The sequence below is a fragment of the Strix uralensis genome, chromosome 1 (genome assembly GCF_047716275.1).
Source record: "Strix uralensis isolate ZFMK-TIS-50842 chromosome 1, bStrUra1, whole genome shotgun sequence".
Lineage (NCBI taxonomy): Eukaryota > Metazoa > Chordata > Aves > Strigiformes > Strigidae > Strix > Strix uralensis.
Genome location: NC_133972.1, coordinates 24,424,033 through 24,439,293, shown reverse-complemented (window position 1 = coordinate 24,439,293; position 15,261 = coordinate 24,424,033). Strand labels below are relative to the sequence as shown.

Below are 15,261 nucleotides of genomic sequence, written 5' to 3'. Positions count from 1 at the left end.
GGGCCGGGTTTAGCTCCCAGTCCCGGGCACACAGGCCGCCGGGGCCGGGCTCCGCCGCTGGCCGGCAGGGTCCCTCAGGCAGAGCCGGCCCCGCCGCCCCTCGCGCTCCTGCGGCTGCAGCCCGCGCCCAGCGCCAGCGGAGCAGCCGGTAACGGCCGCCGTCACCCCCCGCCCCTCGCGCGCGCGCGGAGGAGGGCCCCGCCCGCCCTTCCGTCGCCGCGCCCCGCCCCGTCCGCTGCCTCTCCCCTCCCTTCCCCCCGCACCTCCCGCCGCCCGCGGAAGTGAGCGGAGCGGGGATGCGGCCGCGCCGCTGCCGCTGCTGCCGCCGCTGCCCCGAGCCTCGGCGGTGAGAGGCACGGCCAGGCGGCACGGACGAGGCGGTGGTGAGGGAGCTGCCGCTGGCACCTCTCTCCCCCTCCACCCCAGCCCACCCCCCCCGCTCCCGCCCCCCGCGGCGGCCTGCGCCACAGGGTGAGCGGGCGGGGCCGGGGCGGCTGAGGGAGCCGCGACGCGGGCTGCGGGCGGGGGTCGCCGCGGGCAGCGCCGGGGCCGCCGAGCTGCGGGGAGCCGCCGCTTTCCTTGCCGCTCCCCTTCCGCCTGGCGCTGAGGAGACGGGGTGCGGGGGGGGTTACTTGGGGTGAGGGTTTATTTTTAGGTGCGGGGCGTTCATTCCGCGCGGAGCCCCTCCCCGGGCGGGACGAGGCTGCTGGAGGCGCCTCCGGCGAGGGGGAAGCGGCGGCGCTGCGCTGTGTTGCTGTAGCTGCTGGGCAACTAATCCTAATCCTTGGTGGCCTCTGACAGCTCTGCGGGCTCCGGTGTGCGTGTGCCTGCTCCGCGCTGGCGTGACTGGGAAAGCGGTGGAGACCTGTAGGGTTCGGCTGTGGGTTTTTTTTTTTTGGTTGTTTTTTTGGGTTTTTTTATCACCGTTTTTTTTTCCTCTTTTAGCGCTGGTTTCTCTTGCAGATGTTGCTGCAGGTGGGGGCAAAGGGAGCAGTGTGATTGCCTGGGATCTTGGGGCATCTCTCTCTTCACCTTTCAGCTCCTGCTCCAGTGCTGCTGTTGCTAAAGACTTTTGTAACTATCGACTCAAGTACAATTTCGATGGAAAATGAAGGTAAAGGTCTCATCAGAGTCACTGACTTCATTGGAGCTAAGAGGATTTTTGCATGCAATTTGGTGACAACTCCTACTGGTGCGTGTGTATGTTTTGCCGTTCCAGGGGTTTGCAGGGTTGCTCTCGTGTGTTAATCTCGTGGTAGGAATTTTGATCTGCATTTTGTAGTGTAAGAATTGTAGGACCATCGTTTTTCTTTATTTGTATTGCTGCTTGTTGAACTAACCAGACAGATTTTATTCTCTCTTGACAGATATTCAAAACATCTATTGCATGCTTTAGTGTTCTATGTATTTAGAATAGAAATCTCATTTAGACAGGGGCTTCTGAGCATTAGTTGCTTGGTATTTCCTTAGATTATATGATTTTGTTAATTTCACCTTTCAGAGTGAAATTGAGAAGCATTAGTTGCATTTTTGTTGAAATATTTCTGTGCATATTTTGTGTTCTTAAAAATGACTTAACTTCACTCTCTTGGCACTGAAGTTTTGAGTTCTACTACTTGAAAGATCAGGTATGAAGTTGTAAACTCCATGTGCTGAAAGAAGTTGGTCTATTATGCTTTCTACTTCTTGTCTAGTTTGGAAATGACTTAATCCAGGGAATTATTTCAGTTTTTCGATGTTGGTCTTCAGTTTATGCTCTGGGAACATTGAAAGTCCCTTTGCATTGTGATAGTGACTCTGAGCTTCATTGACTTCTCCCCCCCCTTTCTATTTGACCCTGGGTGTTGAAAATCTCTGAAATGTATTATTTTTATTACTGTATATGTAAGAAGAGATCTGTTGATTCCCCCCACCTCCCTTATGTCACCAGTATTCTCTGAAGATATTAGAAGGATTTTCTTTAGGTGGCTGCTGGGTTTCCTTTGCCGTAGGTTTTTACGTGAGACGTAGGAGCTTCTTTTCCTCCTACCCCATTCTGAAAACAGAGGTGCTTTTTTAATAGTTTGACTTGAATGAAGAACTGGATTGAGTTTGTGGGGTAGACTAAATTATTTTCTATGGTTGGATATTGTTCTGTTTCGAAATGTGGTTGTCTTCCATGGCTGGAGCATTGTAGTAATTGTGAAGTCCAACCTGTGTTGGAAACTATGTAGGCTATTATAATCTGGCATTTTGGAACTCTTTTTTAACTTTAAAATAATGCTACAATTTTCTTAATTCTACTAATCATGTCTTCCAACTGAATATTTGTAATAAAGAGCATGGAACTTGTTAGGTAGAAAGAATTTTGGAGTGGGGGGGTCACTCTAGAAGGTTGATCTTTGTTTTGAGAGGCTAGATAGCTGATAGAAGCAGTGTCACTGCCGTTACATTTCAGTCACTGTGTTGTAAGTGAAAGGTTTTTGAATGGGCAGCACTGGGGGTGGGGGGAGCAAAGTGGATACATTACCGTTGACTAGAAATACACTTAGAGGGGGGGAAAAAAGGTATCTGTCTGACGTTTGTGCGCCAAAGCCAAAATGGCAGGAAGACTTTTAATGCCTTTTAGTTCTATTACCAAATAAATAGTGTATTATAGATGTAGTTTATAACGAAGTTGCATGTAATAGTATGGCACGTTCTAATTCTGAATGCTGGTAGCACAGAGATGGCATTTCTTAAGTTTCTTTTGGAATAAATTAAGTTTAAAAAATAGTAATATTTGTATGATAGAAGTAACATAAAGCTTTATCTAGGGGAAAAATAGAAGATTATCAGATGCATATTTCAAAGGCAGAAATAAAAGCTATGGTTTATTTAGAGCTTTCAAAATGGAGTAGGCTTTTAGGGGTAGGAGGAAAGTTAAACTTTGGTATGAATAAAAAGACTGAGGTGGTTCTCTTAACATTTGAATTACTTCCTCTCCACTCTTTCCACTCCCCCACCCCCCCATCTCATAATTGCTTCTGTAGACAGGCATATTTACAACTGTCTATTGTCTCTTCTGGTGTTCTTAGTATTTCTGAGCTCTTTTTCAATGCATTTGACATTTTGAGATAGCTAAACACTATCAGCTTTCATATTGGAACTTTTCAGCACTCTTGAGAGGATCCTTAATGTATTTTCTCCAGGAGACAGTTGAAGAATCCTTGTAATCTTGTAGAACAAAGATTGCAGTTAGAATATCTTTAAGCTTTTTTGTTGTTGTTTTGCAAGTTTGCGTTTGAAAGGTCTCTTAAGTTTGGATATTGAGCAAGAGATGGCATGGTTTTTTTTTCTTCCCCTGTATTTGGATGAATATTCAAAATTGAGAAGTGATAAAATGCTTTGGAAAACTAATGTTTTCCTGGGTTAATTCAGTATTCATAAGCAGTATTGCGTGTTTACTCCTAGCTAGTTAATATTTTGTCCCAAGATGATGTGGCTCCTGTTTCTTGTGTTAGGATGATTAAACTTCCACAAAAATTACTGTATCTCATGGTAATGAGGAAGAGAGAATTTCCCATCATAGGAAGACTTCTGTTTAGCTCAATAACACTATGACTTACAGAAATGATGTTTATCTTTCCAAACAGAAATACAGAGTTTTGTGACTTCTTTCTTTAAGGGGAGCTTTTTCTTAAACTGTAGGCAGTAAGGAGAACTTGCATAGGCAAAATGTAATTGAGTGCAAACTAGGCTTTGTATTTTTTGGATCTCTCCATTGACGCCTTTTTTAGTAAAAGTTTAAGTAAATTTTTATAATTGTAGTCTGAATTTTTTTTCCTTCTTCTATCACCATGTTTTAGGTTGTGACAGGTTCTTTATTCTACTAAGGATTTTCTTGTAGAAGATGACTGTGTTTTAGTAGAAAAGTAAAGAATACAGTTTAGGCTACATCAACTCTGAGCTGCTCTGCTCTGAGGTCAGACTACGATTACAAATACATATTGTTAAATAGGAGTACTGTTTTGTAACCAAGGCCTTCTGTAGCATTTGTTTTCACATCATTAAGTGCCCAACAGAAGAGGTCAGAGTAACATTTTCCAACCTGTAAACCAAAAAGATTTTCCTAAAATCACGTAGAAGGTTGGTACAAAACCTCACACCAGACTGACTGTAAGTAATAAAAACATCATGTGGTGATTCTGAAATCCTCCTTAATCTTCATTGTTTTGAGTTCTAGTCAATTTCAGCTAATCTTCAAAGATGACTGTTTACTGACAGACTTTCAGGATAGTTTTGGTAGTTGGATGAATAGTGAGATATAAGTCAAGAATTTTTTCTTTGAAAACGATGGTTTAGTTCTTCACATAATCCTGAGATGACAAATGAATTGGTTTTGTTTGTCGTGTGCTTGAAGTGCAGTTGAATTTCTTAACGAGCTTCATGGGTATTTTTCTTAAATGGTGAAAATGGGTTTAGTTGCTAAACTAACAGATTGAAGATCAGTGAACAGATTTTGGGGACAGTGAGTTAGCACCCTGGACTAGCTCATCATGGATTAGGCAGCTGTAAGTACTGATGAAGGGGTGGAGCGTGTGTACATGCAACTGACAACAGAGGGGGAAGGGATGCCTGCGGCAGCAGTGACTTGAAAACAATTTAAATTGTTCCAGAGTGGCATCATCAGTTGTTCATGAAAGTAATCTCCAGAATAATCAGAATGAAATTTGTGTTGTAAAATGTTAGAAATTCTGAAATGGATTTGGTGAACGCAGTTCACATTCCTTTTGATGTGTAGATGGTTTCTTAAAAACGTAATAGGTGAAAAAAGAATTTCGATATTCATTGCAAGCTGCAGATGGTAAGAAACAGTAATCAGAAAATTAGAACCCAATACTTTATACTTATGTTGGCAAAAAAGTCACATCTCTTCTTTTAAACGTAGAGGATAAGGTGAGAGAAGAGATTTTTTTTTCTTTTTTTGAAAAGCAGAGAGTCTTCACTAAAGACCAGTTCTAGTAGATACCTTCCTATCTTTTAACAGTGCTTTGATAAGTTAAATAACTGCGAAGTTAACATAGCACTTGTCTTGCATTAGAAACATAGATTTCCTTTTTAATTGTACAGTGTTATCTTTTAATCTGTTGTTTGACTGGTTGATGGAACATTAGATAGTGTCTTTCCTTTCCCCCTTTTCTTCCCATGCAGATAAATCAGAAATGCTAATCTATAATAATCTAGAAGTGGTTTAACATGGAATCTGCATGAGTTCAGATGTTGCAGAATGTATGTTTAGTTATTTTGCTAGCTTTGTAACTCCTTTACGTGGAGAGGCTATGGCATAATCTATTCTTAGTGAGTCAGGAAAAACAGTGGTGTTCGAAAAATGCAGACAATTCTTAGGGTAGTTAATTTAACAAAAGAGAAACAAATATTTTTGCTTGCTTTTTTGCTGAAGAGTGACAAGTATGTGGTGGTCTTGGGGTGCTCTTGTATAGGACTGAATGAAATGGTCTCATTACTGCTGAAAGAAGATCCTACGCCGCTCAGCTGTGTTCCTGCTGTATGTGTTGTGTTGGCTGTCATGGTTGTTGAGTTTGTCTGGCTTGCTAGCTTGGCAGAAGGTTAGCCCAGCCCTTCTTTCCCCTTGCCCCTTGTTGGACAGCTTTCTGTTGAATTAGTGAGTTGAATGGGCTCATGAAGCATCCAGTTAATGCTGAAAATAGTGAGGGACAAAGGAGTGAGACCTCCTTTTAGCATAAGCAGACCATTACCTTGACTCCGTTTTTTATGTAATTGTAGCTTCAGTTCAATATAAATTCACCCAGAGACCATGGTGGAATTTTGAAAGAGTGGAATAAGTTAATAAGTCAATTTTAGTTGAGAACTGCTTTTGAGTTGGTGAGAGAGTTCAGGTGATACCTAATTGACACTGGGTGATAAGGTTGGCATTCGCAGTGTGGTTTGTAGAAACTAGAAGGAATGATAGAGTTACCATGCAGAAAAGAGAAGGAAAATAAAATACAGTAATCAAGGTATACATTTGGGACAAGCATCTGTTTCTAGTTATTTGTTTTGTAAACATTCTGCTCTAAACAATTAGAAGGGATAAAATGGATAATGAGTTAGCAGATGAAGCCTACAGAATCTTTTACAAAGGCTTTTAAAATATTTTTAAGTCAAATTTTCTGCAGCACTTTTTTCTGCATACATAATTCACAAAAAAAAAAGCTTGGTGAATACAATGTTGCTGCTTTCTTGATACTAATTATAAGAAAGCGTATTACCATAAGTAGAGTAACTATGCAGTGAGTTATGTTTGCATTTAAATTGACACTGACACTAGCTTGGTCCTGAGAACTGTTGTAAACAGTAAGTTCAGGGTTTTTTAAATTAGAATTTTATTTTGTCGCATTATGAAGTAACTGCACAGCTGTCAAGGATATAATCAATGATGGGATCTTGGAGCTTCATTCATTATTTTAAACAAATACTGAGCAAATATTTCTATCAGTGTTTTTGTTTAATACAATTATATGGCAACTAAAGTCTGCACGTCATGGATACATTAGTAGTATATCACAGGGTGCTAAAATTCTTTAGTAGTGTTTGCTGTTCAAGTGCCGTCCTTCATTTTGAGAAGTGTTACGAGATAGAAGCAGGCTACTGGACAGGAGCCGTATGATCTTTTTTCTAAGCTTAAATGTTCTCTTCTAGAAAGTTGGCAACTCTCTGGCAAGGCAGATGACTGATATTTAGACCCAAAGACTTTATGTGAATCAGGATTTAGGCAGAGGTGTATGCTATTTGGAGTCAAGTAAGATAGGGCTGTTGGTGCTCTCTTGCTTGGGTGATAAGTTTCTGAACTGACCCAGTGTTATTATACATAAACTGCTTTCATCAAGCCACTAGCATTAATTTGATCATTTTAATGTGTGCTTAGGACTCTGTATCTTTTTGTTCTTCTGATTAATAAATAATGACAAACGTATGAAAAGTTCAAGCAAACTTTTCCAGTGTTCAAGGAGGTTTTTTTGAACAGGAAGAATCAAAGCTGAATATGTTGGCCAACCAAATAGATTGGTCTGATGTGTTTGTCGCATTCTTGGTAACTCTGATGCCATCTCAAGACTTCTAGAGATGAGTCTTTAAATTCATCACAGTAGATCCTCCAGAGTGTACAGAAATGCTCTAAATGGTAAATCTTTTGTAGCGATTGAATACATTTGAATGTTTGGCATTCTTAAGTTTCAGCTGTACACTACATAAATGAGCTAAAGGAAGATAAGGTGGTGTTGAGGGTTTAATCTGAATTTTTGTTGTCAGTGCTCTGACAATCTGCAGCCCTCCAGTCAGGTTAGGGTATCATTATTTTCATGAAATATTTTCTCTAGCTAGAGAGCAGGTAGTTGTCACTCACAAGGCTTGCAAGATAACCACATGGAGTGTACTACGATTACAGAAAATTGCCCAGCTTTACTGTTGAGCTGGTAGCCTCAGTTGAACTAGATGTCCTACTTTCCTTTCTATTTTTTAAATTAAAGAAGACATGCTGAAACATCCTAAAAGAGTAAGATGTATTTCAAGTTGTGGAGATGTGTTTCTCAGAAGTGTGTTTTTTAGAAGGCATTTTTAGTACTTAAGTATTTTTAGTACTTGAAAATAGTTCTGGAGCTTTATAGACTACTGTAGAGTTAATAAGTTGTGTGTTAAATGGAGCAGCTTAGTTTTTATTACACTGCCTGAAGTAGATAGATTGGGATAGGTCTCTTTCTTAAATATTTACAAGTTTTAAGATTGGGCGTACCTTGAGATTTAAGACGGTTGGTGCCAGCATTCAGATTTCTGTTTCTTCATTGGTCAGAAATGCAGATGTGTTGTGCACCAAGGAGTATAGTTCTGCATTATGGCTGGTTGTTGGCCATAGTGAGAGTCCTAAGTACAGCTGAAATAGTACTTGAATACAAGGTAGTTCTTTTTAGGCTTAGGGGGCAGCTTAGCAGGTTGTTCTCATCATTTGGGTATTTATATTTCTTTGGTTAATGGGTAGTGTCTGTGCCAGGTTGAATATTTTCCTTTTTCTGTGAAGTCTTATGAAATAACACACAATAGCAAGGGGCTGAAACTATGTGACCTCCCAGGATAGAAATTACTCTGCAAGGAGAACTCATTAATACAAATTAGCATTTCTCTTTCCTTCTGGCTTTTTTGAGACAGACCTTTTCTGTGTGCACTTGCTTTGATGTGGGAACTCCTGGTAAGATGTTTAAACTAAAATACTGTTGAATAGAAACATATTTCTCTAATATTAGAATACAGGGATGCTTCAGCTGTTTCCCCAGAAGTGAAAAATCATCTCACTTTTCCAAAGGAGTCCATTCAAATGAAGATAGTAAACAGCAACTTCAAAGCCTTCAAAAACTATTCCTTATCCTGAGCAAACAGTGCCTGGTAGAAAACAAGTGGCTCGTTAGTCTGCAGAGTTCAACCTTTTGGGGGTGGGAAGGGACAGCTCTTTGCAGGGGCAAGTAAAATACTGTTTTTGCAAATTGGTTGTGGATATTTGTGTTGTATGAATGTTGGCACTTTACTTGTTGTTCTAAGAAAGCAGAATTATTTCCCATAAAGGTATTCGACAGAGTATAATACTCTCCGACCAGGTTCTTTTAGATAATCCCCATATGGAGAGTGTAATGTTTAATATCAAATGTGTGTATATGAAGATATTTGATGTTATGTGGGATTTCTGATTTAGCAGAGTGACACATTTGCACTATGTTTCCAGTATATTTTGTAAGTTACACTTAGCAAAATATAGACATTGCAATACACAGTTCAATCGCAATACCAGTGTGATTCCCATTGCTGGTCTCTGTAACATGCTCACCGTCATGATGCTGGGCAACCCCAGTTGCCAGGAAGGAATATGTGGGTTGAAACCAGCTCAAGCCTGTTGCTCTCTTTGAAATTTTGTTGGTTGTTCAGTGCATATGTTGGTCTGAGCCACATCTGCAACCCCCCATGCTGCTCTGGCTAACTTGGACATTCACATTCTTTTGATGAAATCCGGGAGGAACATTTACACCAGCAGTTGATCCACTCAACTGACACAGTTGTTTATCCAAAGCAAGGGCCACCCTCCAGTCCCCATTGTGTTGAGGTAAAGTTAGCCTTTTTTGCAACAGCTGTGGTTAGGCACACCCTATGTTATTTCCTAAGCTTAATGGGAGCATCGCATCTCCTCTGAGCCTTCTGTTATTGGTCAGTCACAGTATTTGAGTATTTTTTGTATCTAAATTTACAGGGTTTCCAGGCTCATTAGAGAAACTGTTAGTTGAGAATACTGGAAGTAGATTTAGTCGCATATGAGGGACACACAACTATATCAGTGCGGGCTGCATAGATGAAGCCTTCCTGAATATAAGTTCCAATTTTATGCACATCATTAAAATATAGACAAATTAGTTTGAAAGCCAAGAATAAGACAGTAAAAAATAGGTTTTACCTAATGAAGATAAGTTTGTAGCTTGTCTGCATTTATAGTTTGTGAACTTGATTGCACTGATTTTTATTTATTTTATTAAATCTGTACCCACCACAGCCAGATACTTCCACCTGCTTCTGTTAGCCTAACTGGTAAATTTCTCTGGAGATTTAATTCCAGTTAAAGTCTGGTGGAATTTCATGAAGGAAATTGCATTATAGTCACAACCATGTTGGGTATTGCTTGTTCCAGAATGGTCTGAGAGCTCTTTGTGTGCTCTTCTCTGCCCTGCCTCCACTTTTGGAATCCTGATGTGCATCTGGGCTTTTCTTCTGGGTGTGCAGACTTACTGTAACTATTGAGTGTGCCTTATGCTTTTTTTTTTGTGCTTGGCTTTTTGCTGTGTTTTGTCATCGTTTGGTCATTCTTCTGTGGCTGGGACCTATACTGAGGTTCTAGGAGCACCTTGCCTTCTAGACAAATGGGGGAGGCAAAAATGGCAGAAGCACCTAGTGAAATAGATATTTTTAAGGTCATCGTTAGAAAGTGACTTTGTGGAATCACAGGCATGATGCTGAGCAATCACCCGTTTAAATGGTGAGTTTGAAGATGGAGAAGATGATGGTTAAAGATCCGGATCTCCAGAACCTCTAGCCACCATGTCCTAATGAGTAGGAGAAGACTGCACTGATGCTTCATGTCTGATGGAACTGGCAGAAAAGAGGATTACTTCTGTTCTGGGTAGAGTCTCTTCCTTAAAGATACCTTTCACAGCCAAGAGCCTTTGCCTAGCGGGAGCTGTTTCCAGAGTCCCTGTGCATACACATGGAGACTCAGGCCTCTATGCCCATTGACATCTAGTTGATCTCTAGCCCTGTGTGCTTTCAGAATGCCAGACAGTGCAGAACAGGTAAGCGCTGGCATTTTATTATGTTACTGTGTGCACAGATATCTGTAGTAGTTGATCTATCTGGTGTTATCACTCTGCATCCTCCATCCTGGCTCTGAATTGTATAGAACTGGAGAAGAACATGTTTGGTTAGGATCTGAGCTTTCTCAACCTTTTAGTATGCATCACATATAGTTTGATCATACAGAAATTACAGGAAATGGGAAGCTTGTAAGTTCCCATCTGGTTTGTGTTCAGTGAAACACTTTTTTGTTATGATGTTGAACACGGTCATTTTTTTCGGGGCAGGGAAGGTAGATAAAAAATGGAAGCTAATTCTTATGGTGGGTGAGGAAGTGCTGATTCATTTGAGATCCCAATGAGAAAGTGATCTGCCTTGCAAGAGTTTGTGCCTATTAATAACTTGGAAAAGATGATAGCAAGGTGTAAAATCATGTGTCCTTTCTCATGCTGGGAACCCTGAGACGATAAGGCTTTGAATGGATCTCTGGTCAGGGCATGGCACACAGTGGACCTCGTTTGCTCTGAGTTCACTAGTACTCTTATGGGGTTTTGCTCACAGTACAGATTCATCAATCACTGATAACAGTTGGGTCTGGAACATGGGCTTTGAAGTGTCCTTTGGACAACAGGCTCTAATATACTTATCTCATTAATAAAGGTGCAGTTCCTGTGCAGAAGCATGTAATGTTTCAAGTGGAAAAGACAACATACTGTACATATACTTAAGATTAAATGCACATTGATTAATTACACATTGATTATGTGTACATTCATTAATTTTACTATTGATTAGACACAACATGATTCAGTAGTGATTGCGTGGTATCCATGATACAGAGGCATATACCTGGATGGGGGTCACTAACTGCTTGTACAATAATAGTCTTACAGGTTGATCACTACGAACAAGTCAAAAAGTCTTCATAGTGCTTGAATTGACTTGAAGGGGGTTGTTTTACAGGGACTGATGGGGAGAGTCAGCCTGACTTAATCAGCTGTTCAGATGGATGGGAAGATTGAGAAGAAAGTGATAGGTATGGTTAAGAGGCAGATATTGGAAAGTGTGCTGAGTCAATGCTTCTAGTTGTCTTTTTCGATTTCCAGTTGGGCCACAAGTGTTTCCTGAGAACTGGCTCTACTAACCTGCAGTTTGCCAGGGAGACTTCTTGTGTGGTTGGGTAAACAATTCTTTCCAAGAGTAGAGTGCTTAAACCTGTGTTCCTGTCTCTCAGGTTTCTGAAGGAACTTCTCAAAGAAAGAATCAGCATTTTTCTTTAAGTACCTCAACTTAAATTTCATTGTTTAATAAACTTCTGGGTTTTTTTTCACTTTTACTGTTCTCTGTAGTTTTCTTTGTACACCACCTTTGTATTTTGCACTTGTAGGTCAGTTGAGTAACTGCATGTAACATTTACAGGACTTTATATTAGCTAATTAGCCAAAGTGTTTTGGTCACAAGTCTGTCTAAAAATAGGTTTTGCCATGAGAGCGTTCTAAATTTTTAGACTGCTCTCAGTGTATGTAGGTCCTGCCATTTGCGTTCTTTGAGCAAGTAGAGCTAAAATGTCCTCTTAAAAATAATTGTAAATGTATCTCAGTGTCAGTGAGCCTTGCTGATTGATAATGGACTCTTCCTGGTAAGCTGAGAAACAATGGTAAAGTTGCTGGTACTTGGTATTGGTCATGGTAGAAAGAGGGTAGGCAGACTTTTGTAGCATATGAGGAAGAAGAAACAGTAACATGTTATTGTTAACTAGATTTTTCATTAGAGAAAAGAAGGGAACTCTGAATTTCTGGTAATGTAAGCCTTCCAGACAAATTTGTATTAATTTTGATAAACATACTTCGGTCACTGTTCTGTGGTCATATGATTGATGCATATTTCTTGGCCTAGAAATGGTGGTGTGTACACTGGAAGTGGTCCAAGAAAAGTCTTTCCTGAGGCGGCTATTTGTTTTTGTTAGTTAGCATCCTGCTTCTTTGTTCCTTGGTAGAGTTAGCTAAAAGTGAGGAATGGGAAGCTGTAGTCATAGCTCCAGAAGCTTCAGTCATAATGTACGTGCTGCCTACCTAATATAGCAGCATAGGCCGGTATAATTTCTTAGCCCAATTATCCGTATAAAAACTTGCCCTGCAATGAAATACTGAAGTGTTTTAAGGTATCAGCTGATAGGTGCTTGAAAATTAATTGCAAGATAGGATGGGAAGACATCTTACTATATGTGGGTTGACTCCTTTAATATAGAACACTGTGGGTTTGGGGATAGCTTCTGCTGAATACGCTAAAAGGTGTTGCAGAAGCCCAGATCCTCCAGTGTGCAGATCTGGGCAGGAGTGCGAAAGACTGTAGAGCACTTGGTTGACAGTATTGAGTAAGTAATCTTTCTCTTGCTTTGTGGAAGTAATGCATAGTAAAGGCAAAATTCTTTGCTTGAATATAGTTACTGTGTTCTAGCAGATAGCAAGCACTTTTTCCAACTATTTTTTTGGACCTAAATCTGTTGGTGTAACCCACCTTATATTTTGGAAGGTAGGGATGAAGGATACACAGTGGTCAGTTTCTCATTGGCTAAGCAATTGAATTTAATTGGTGGCAAGGTGTTAGATATTTGGAACTGTTCTTTCCTGAGCTACAAGTGTAGCTTAATCTACACAGATTGTAGAGGTTTTTGAGAAATTAGATGAGGATCCATTCAGAATTGTCTTACAATATGTAATTTCTATCTAGAGAAAGGAGCTGGCTATAAAAAGATCTTCTGAGCCTTTATTTTTCTAATCCTATACCAGATTTTCTCTGTAGACTTTTTTCACTGCATATGGTACAGTGTTCTTTGTAAAAGTGGGAGATAATATGATTGAAACACACATTCAAAATCAATGACTTTTTGAGTCTCACAAAAAGGTTGTCAAAATAGGCTTTGTTGTAGCTCAGTTCTTCTGCACTAATGAAGATTTATTTGGAAAAGCTTGATCTCTGAGAGTACTTGAACATTTCTATTTAAGGATATTTAACTTCTTAAAATATCCTAAAAAAGCTTGTTATTAGACTTTCTGAACTCCTAATTGGTAATATTAGGGAAATGATCAGTTATGTATCCTTTTTTTGAATTGTTATTTGTGTTTAGCAGCCATGTCAGTTGGTATAGGGAAAAAGATTTTTTTCTCAGCACTAAAATTTGTAATGGCTGTCAGTTCATTTCTGCCTACTCTTAGTGTGAAAGCTTGGTTGCCTAGCATTTTTGCTAAGAATGTGGAGTCATCTTGGTCAAAGTCATATATTTGTGGGTTTGTTTTGAAACAGCTCTTAGGCTTAATGGTTTACAGCCCTAAACTCTGGTGTTTGGTAGCTGATACCATGAATGTAGTATCTATTTAAAAAAAAAAATATACCAAAAGCTAGTACTTTAGGATGGGAAACCTTAAAGAAAAGAACATGAGCTCGTAGTTCCATAGGGTGTTTTATCAAACAGGGGAGATTGTGGCAAAATTCTGGGTGAATGTTTGCTTTAGAAAAGAGTGATCCAAGAAAACTGAAATAGAAGTAAGGTTAAAATCCAAACAAAATTAAGTATAACCATTTCAAGTATGAAAAGTGATCATCTCCAATGGCAATTTCCTGAGAGCTGAAGTGATTTAACTCAGTATTGGTTTGCATGTGTAGGTTTAACAGCAGCTGTAACTGGGTGTGTTCTTAATTGCAGAATAGGTGAATTTGAATGGAACTGTTTCTTCCTAGGGGCTGAATCTTGTGAGCGTCAAGTGCTTCATGGATGCTGGTAACAGTGGTGGTACACTTAACCAAAGGCTGTCTGTCTCCATGGGAGACTGAGCAGTCATGATGGTGCATCACTCCCCACGACGAAGTTTTAGGGAAATGCACTTGTATGTACCAAAGAGTATTTTGTAAGGCTTAGGGTCACAACGTCTGCATTCTTCCTAACTGAAATACCCGCCATTCTGCTGCTGTTGTGGTCAGCTTAAGTTTCTTTAATAATACGGTTTTGTAGAGGGAGTCTTATGATGCTGTGTTCAGTGACAAGCCTTAAACTGTGGAGCAAATGTTTGTCCCTCTAGTCCAGAATAGTGTAACCTTGTTGGTGTGAGGGCTTGTTACCCCTGGGTTTTGTAAAAAGACCTCTTGTTATGAACAATTATACTCATGATTTTGTTTATCTTCTGAAATATTTTTGACTTAATTCCTTGTCTATTTGAAACATATATTTGGAAATGGTAACTTGCTAGGTAATTTTTGTAAATGTATATATTGTATAATAATGTATATTCACCATCATTTTTAAAGAAGACTGACACCAATGACTTAAGGTTTCAGTAAGTACCTAACCAATGCTAAAGCATATTTAAGTCACATATTTCATAATACTCTAAAAATCTGGCCACAGACTTTCCAACTGTGGTCTTTGCATAACTGTATCGATAAAAGGATAGCAAAGAACAAAACAAAGCTCTTTCAGTGGAATGGGATATGGGAACTGGAGTGGAGGTGTGGCAGAGCCTGGCAGACCCTAGCCGAGCTTCCATTCTCAGCCCCTGCTGAGCTGCACTCCAGCAGCCTGCTGCTGAGTCCCGCTGGCTTCCAGCTACAGAAAGCTGAGTGGGGCCCAAGGGGGTCCCCCTCTTTGAAGGCCAGTAAACACATTGTCAAGGTGCAGTTCTTTCGTCTGCCGTCCCTCTTGCCCCAGAGCTCAAACCCACACCCCTATCGCCCTGCCTCCCACCTTGGGCTCTAGACCTTCTTTCTTAGAACTACAGTGAAGGAGCAAGTCTTGTTTACTGTCTCACTAGGAACTACATGGAAGTGTAGAGAGTTTCCAAGGGTTTCTGTTGAAAGCAAAGGCATGTGAGTTCCAACTGTAACACTTTCACCTTTGTTAATTGTTCC

General features: G+C 40.3%; 1 protein-coding gene across 8 annotated transcripts in view; it reads left to right on the top strand.

Annotated features, from left to right (window-relative positions):
* ATP2C1 (ATPase secretory pathway Ca2+ transporting 1) overlaps nt 1-15,261 on the top strand; it is a 66,149-nt gene that overhangs the window by 15,880 nt on the left and 35,008 nt on the right. Inside the window, exons 1-2 of one of the 8 annotated variants that reach the window (XM_074860056.1) lie at nt 269-471; nt 1,040-1,114. The exons of 3 other annotated variants lie outside the window; for them this stretch is intronic. In XM_074860056.1, the coding sequence (XP_074716157.1) occupies nt 1,109-1,114 (6 nt within the window). In that variant the 5' untranslated portion in view covers nt 269-471; nt 1,040-1,108. Of the gene's footprint in view, nt 1-268; nt 472-945; nt 1,193-15,261 lie in introns of those variants that run through there. 4 more of the 8 variants (XM_074860074.1, XM_074860038.1, XM_074860066.1 and 1 more) reach the window with 4 other exon arrangements.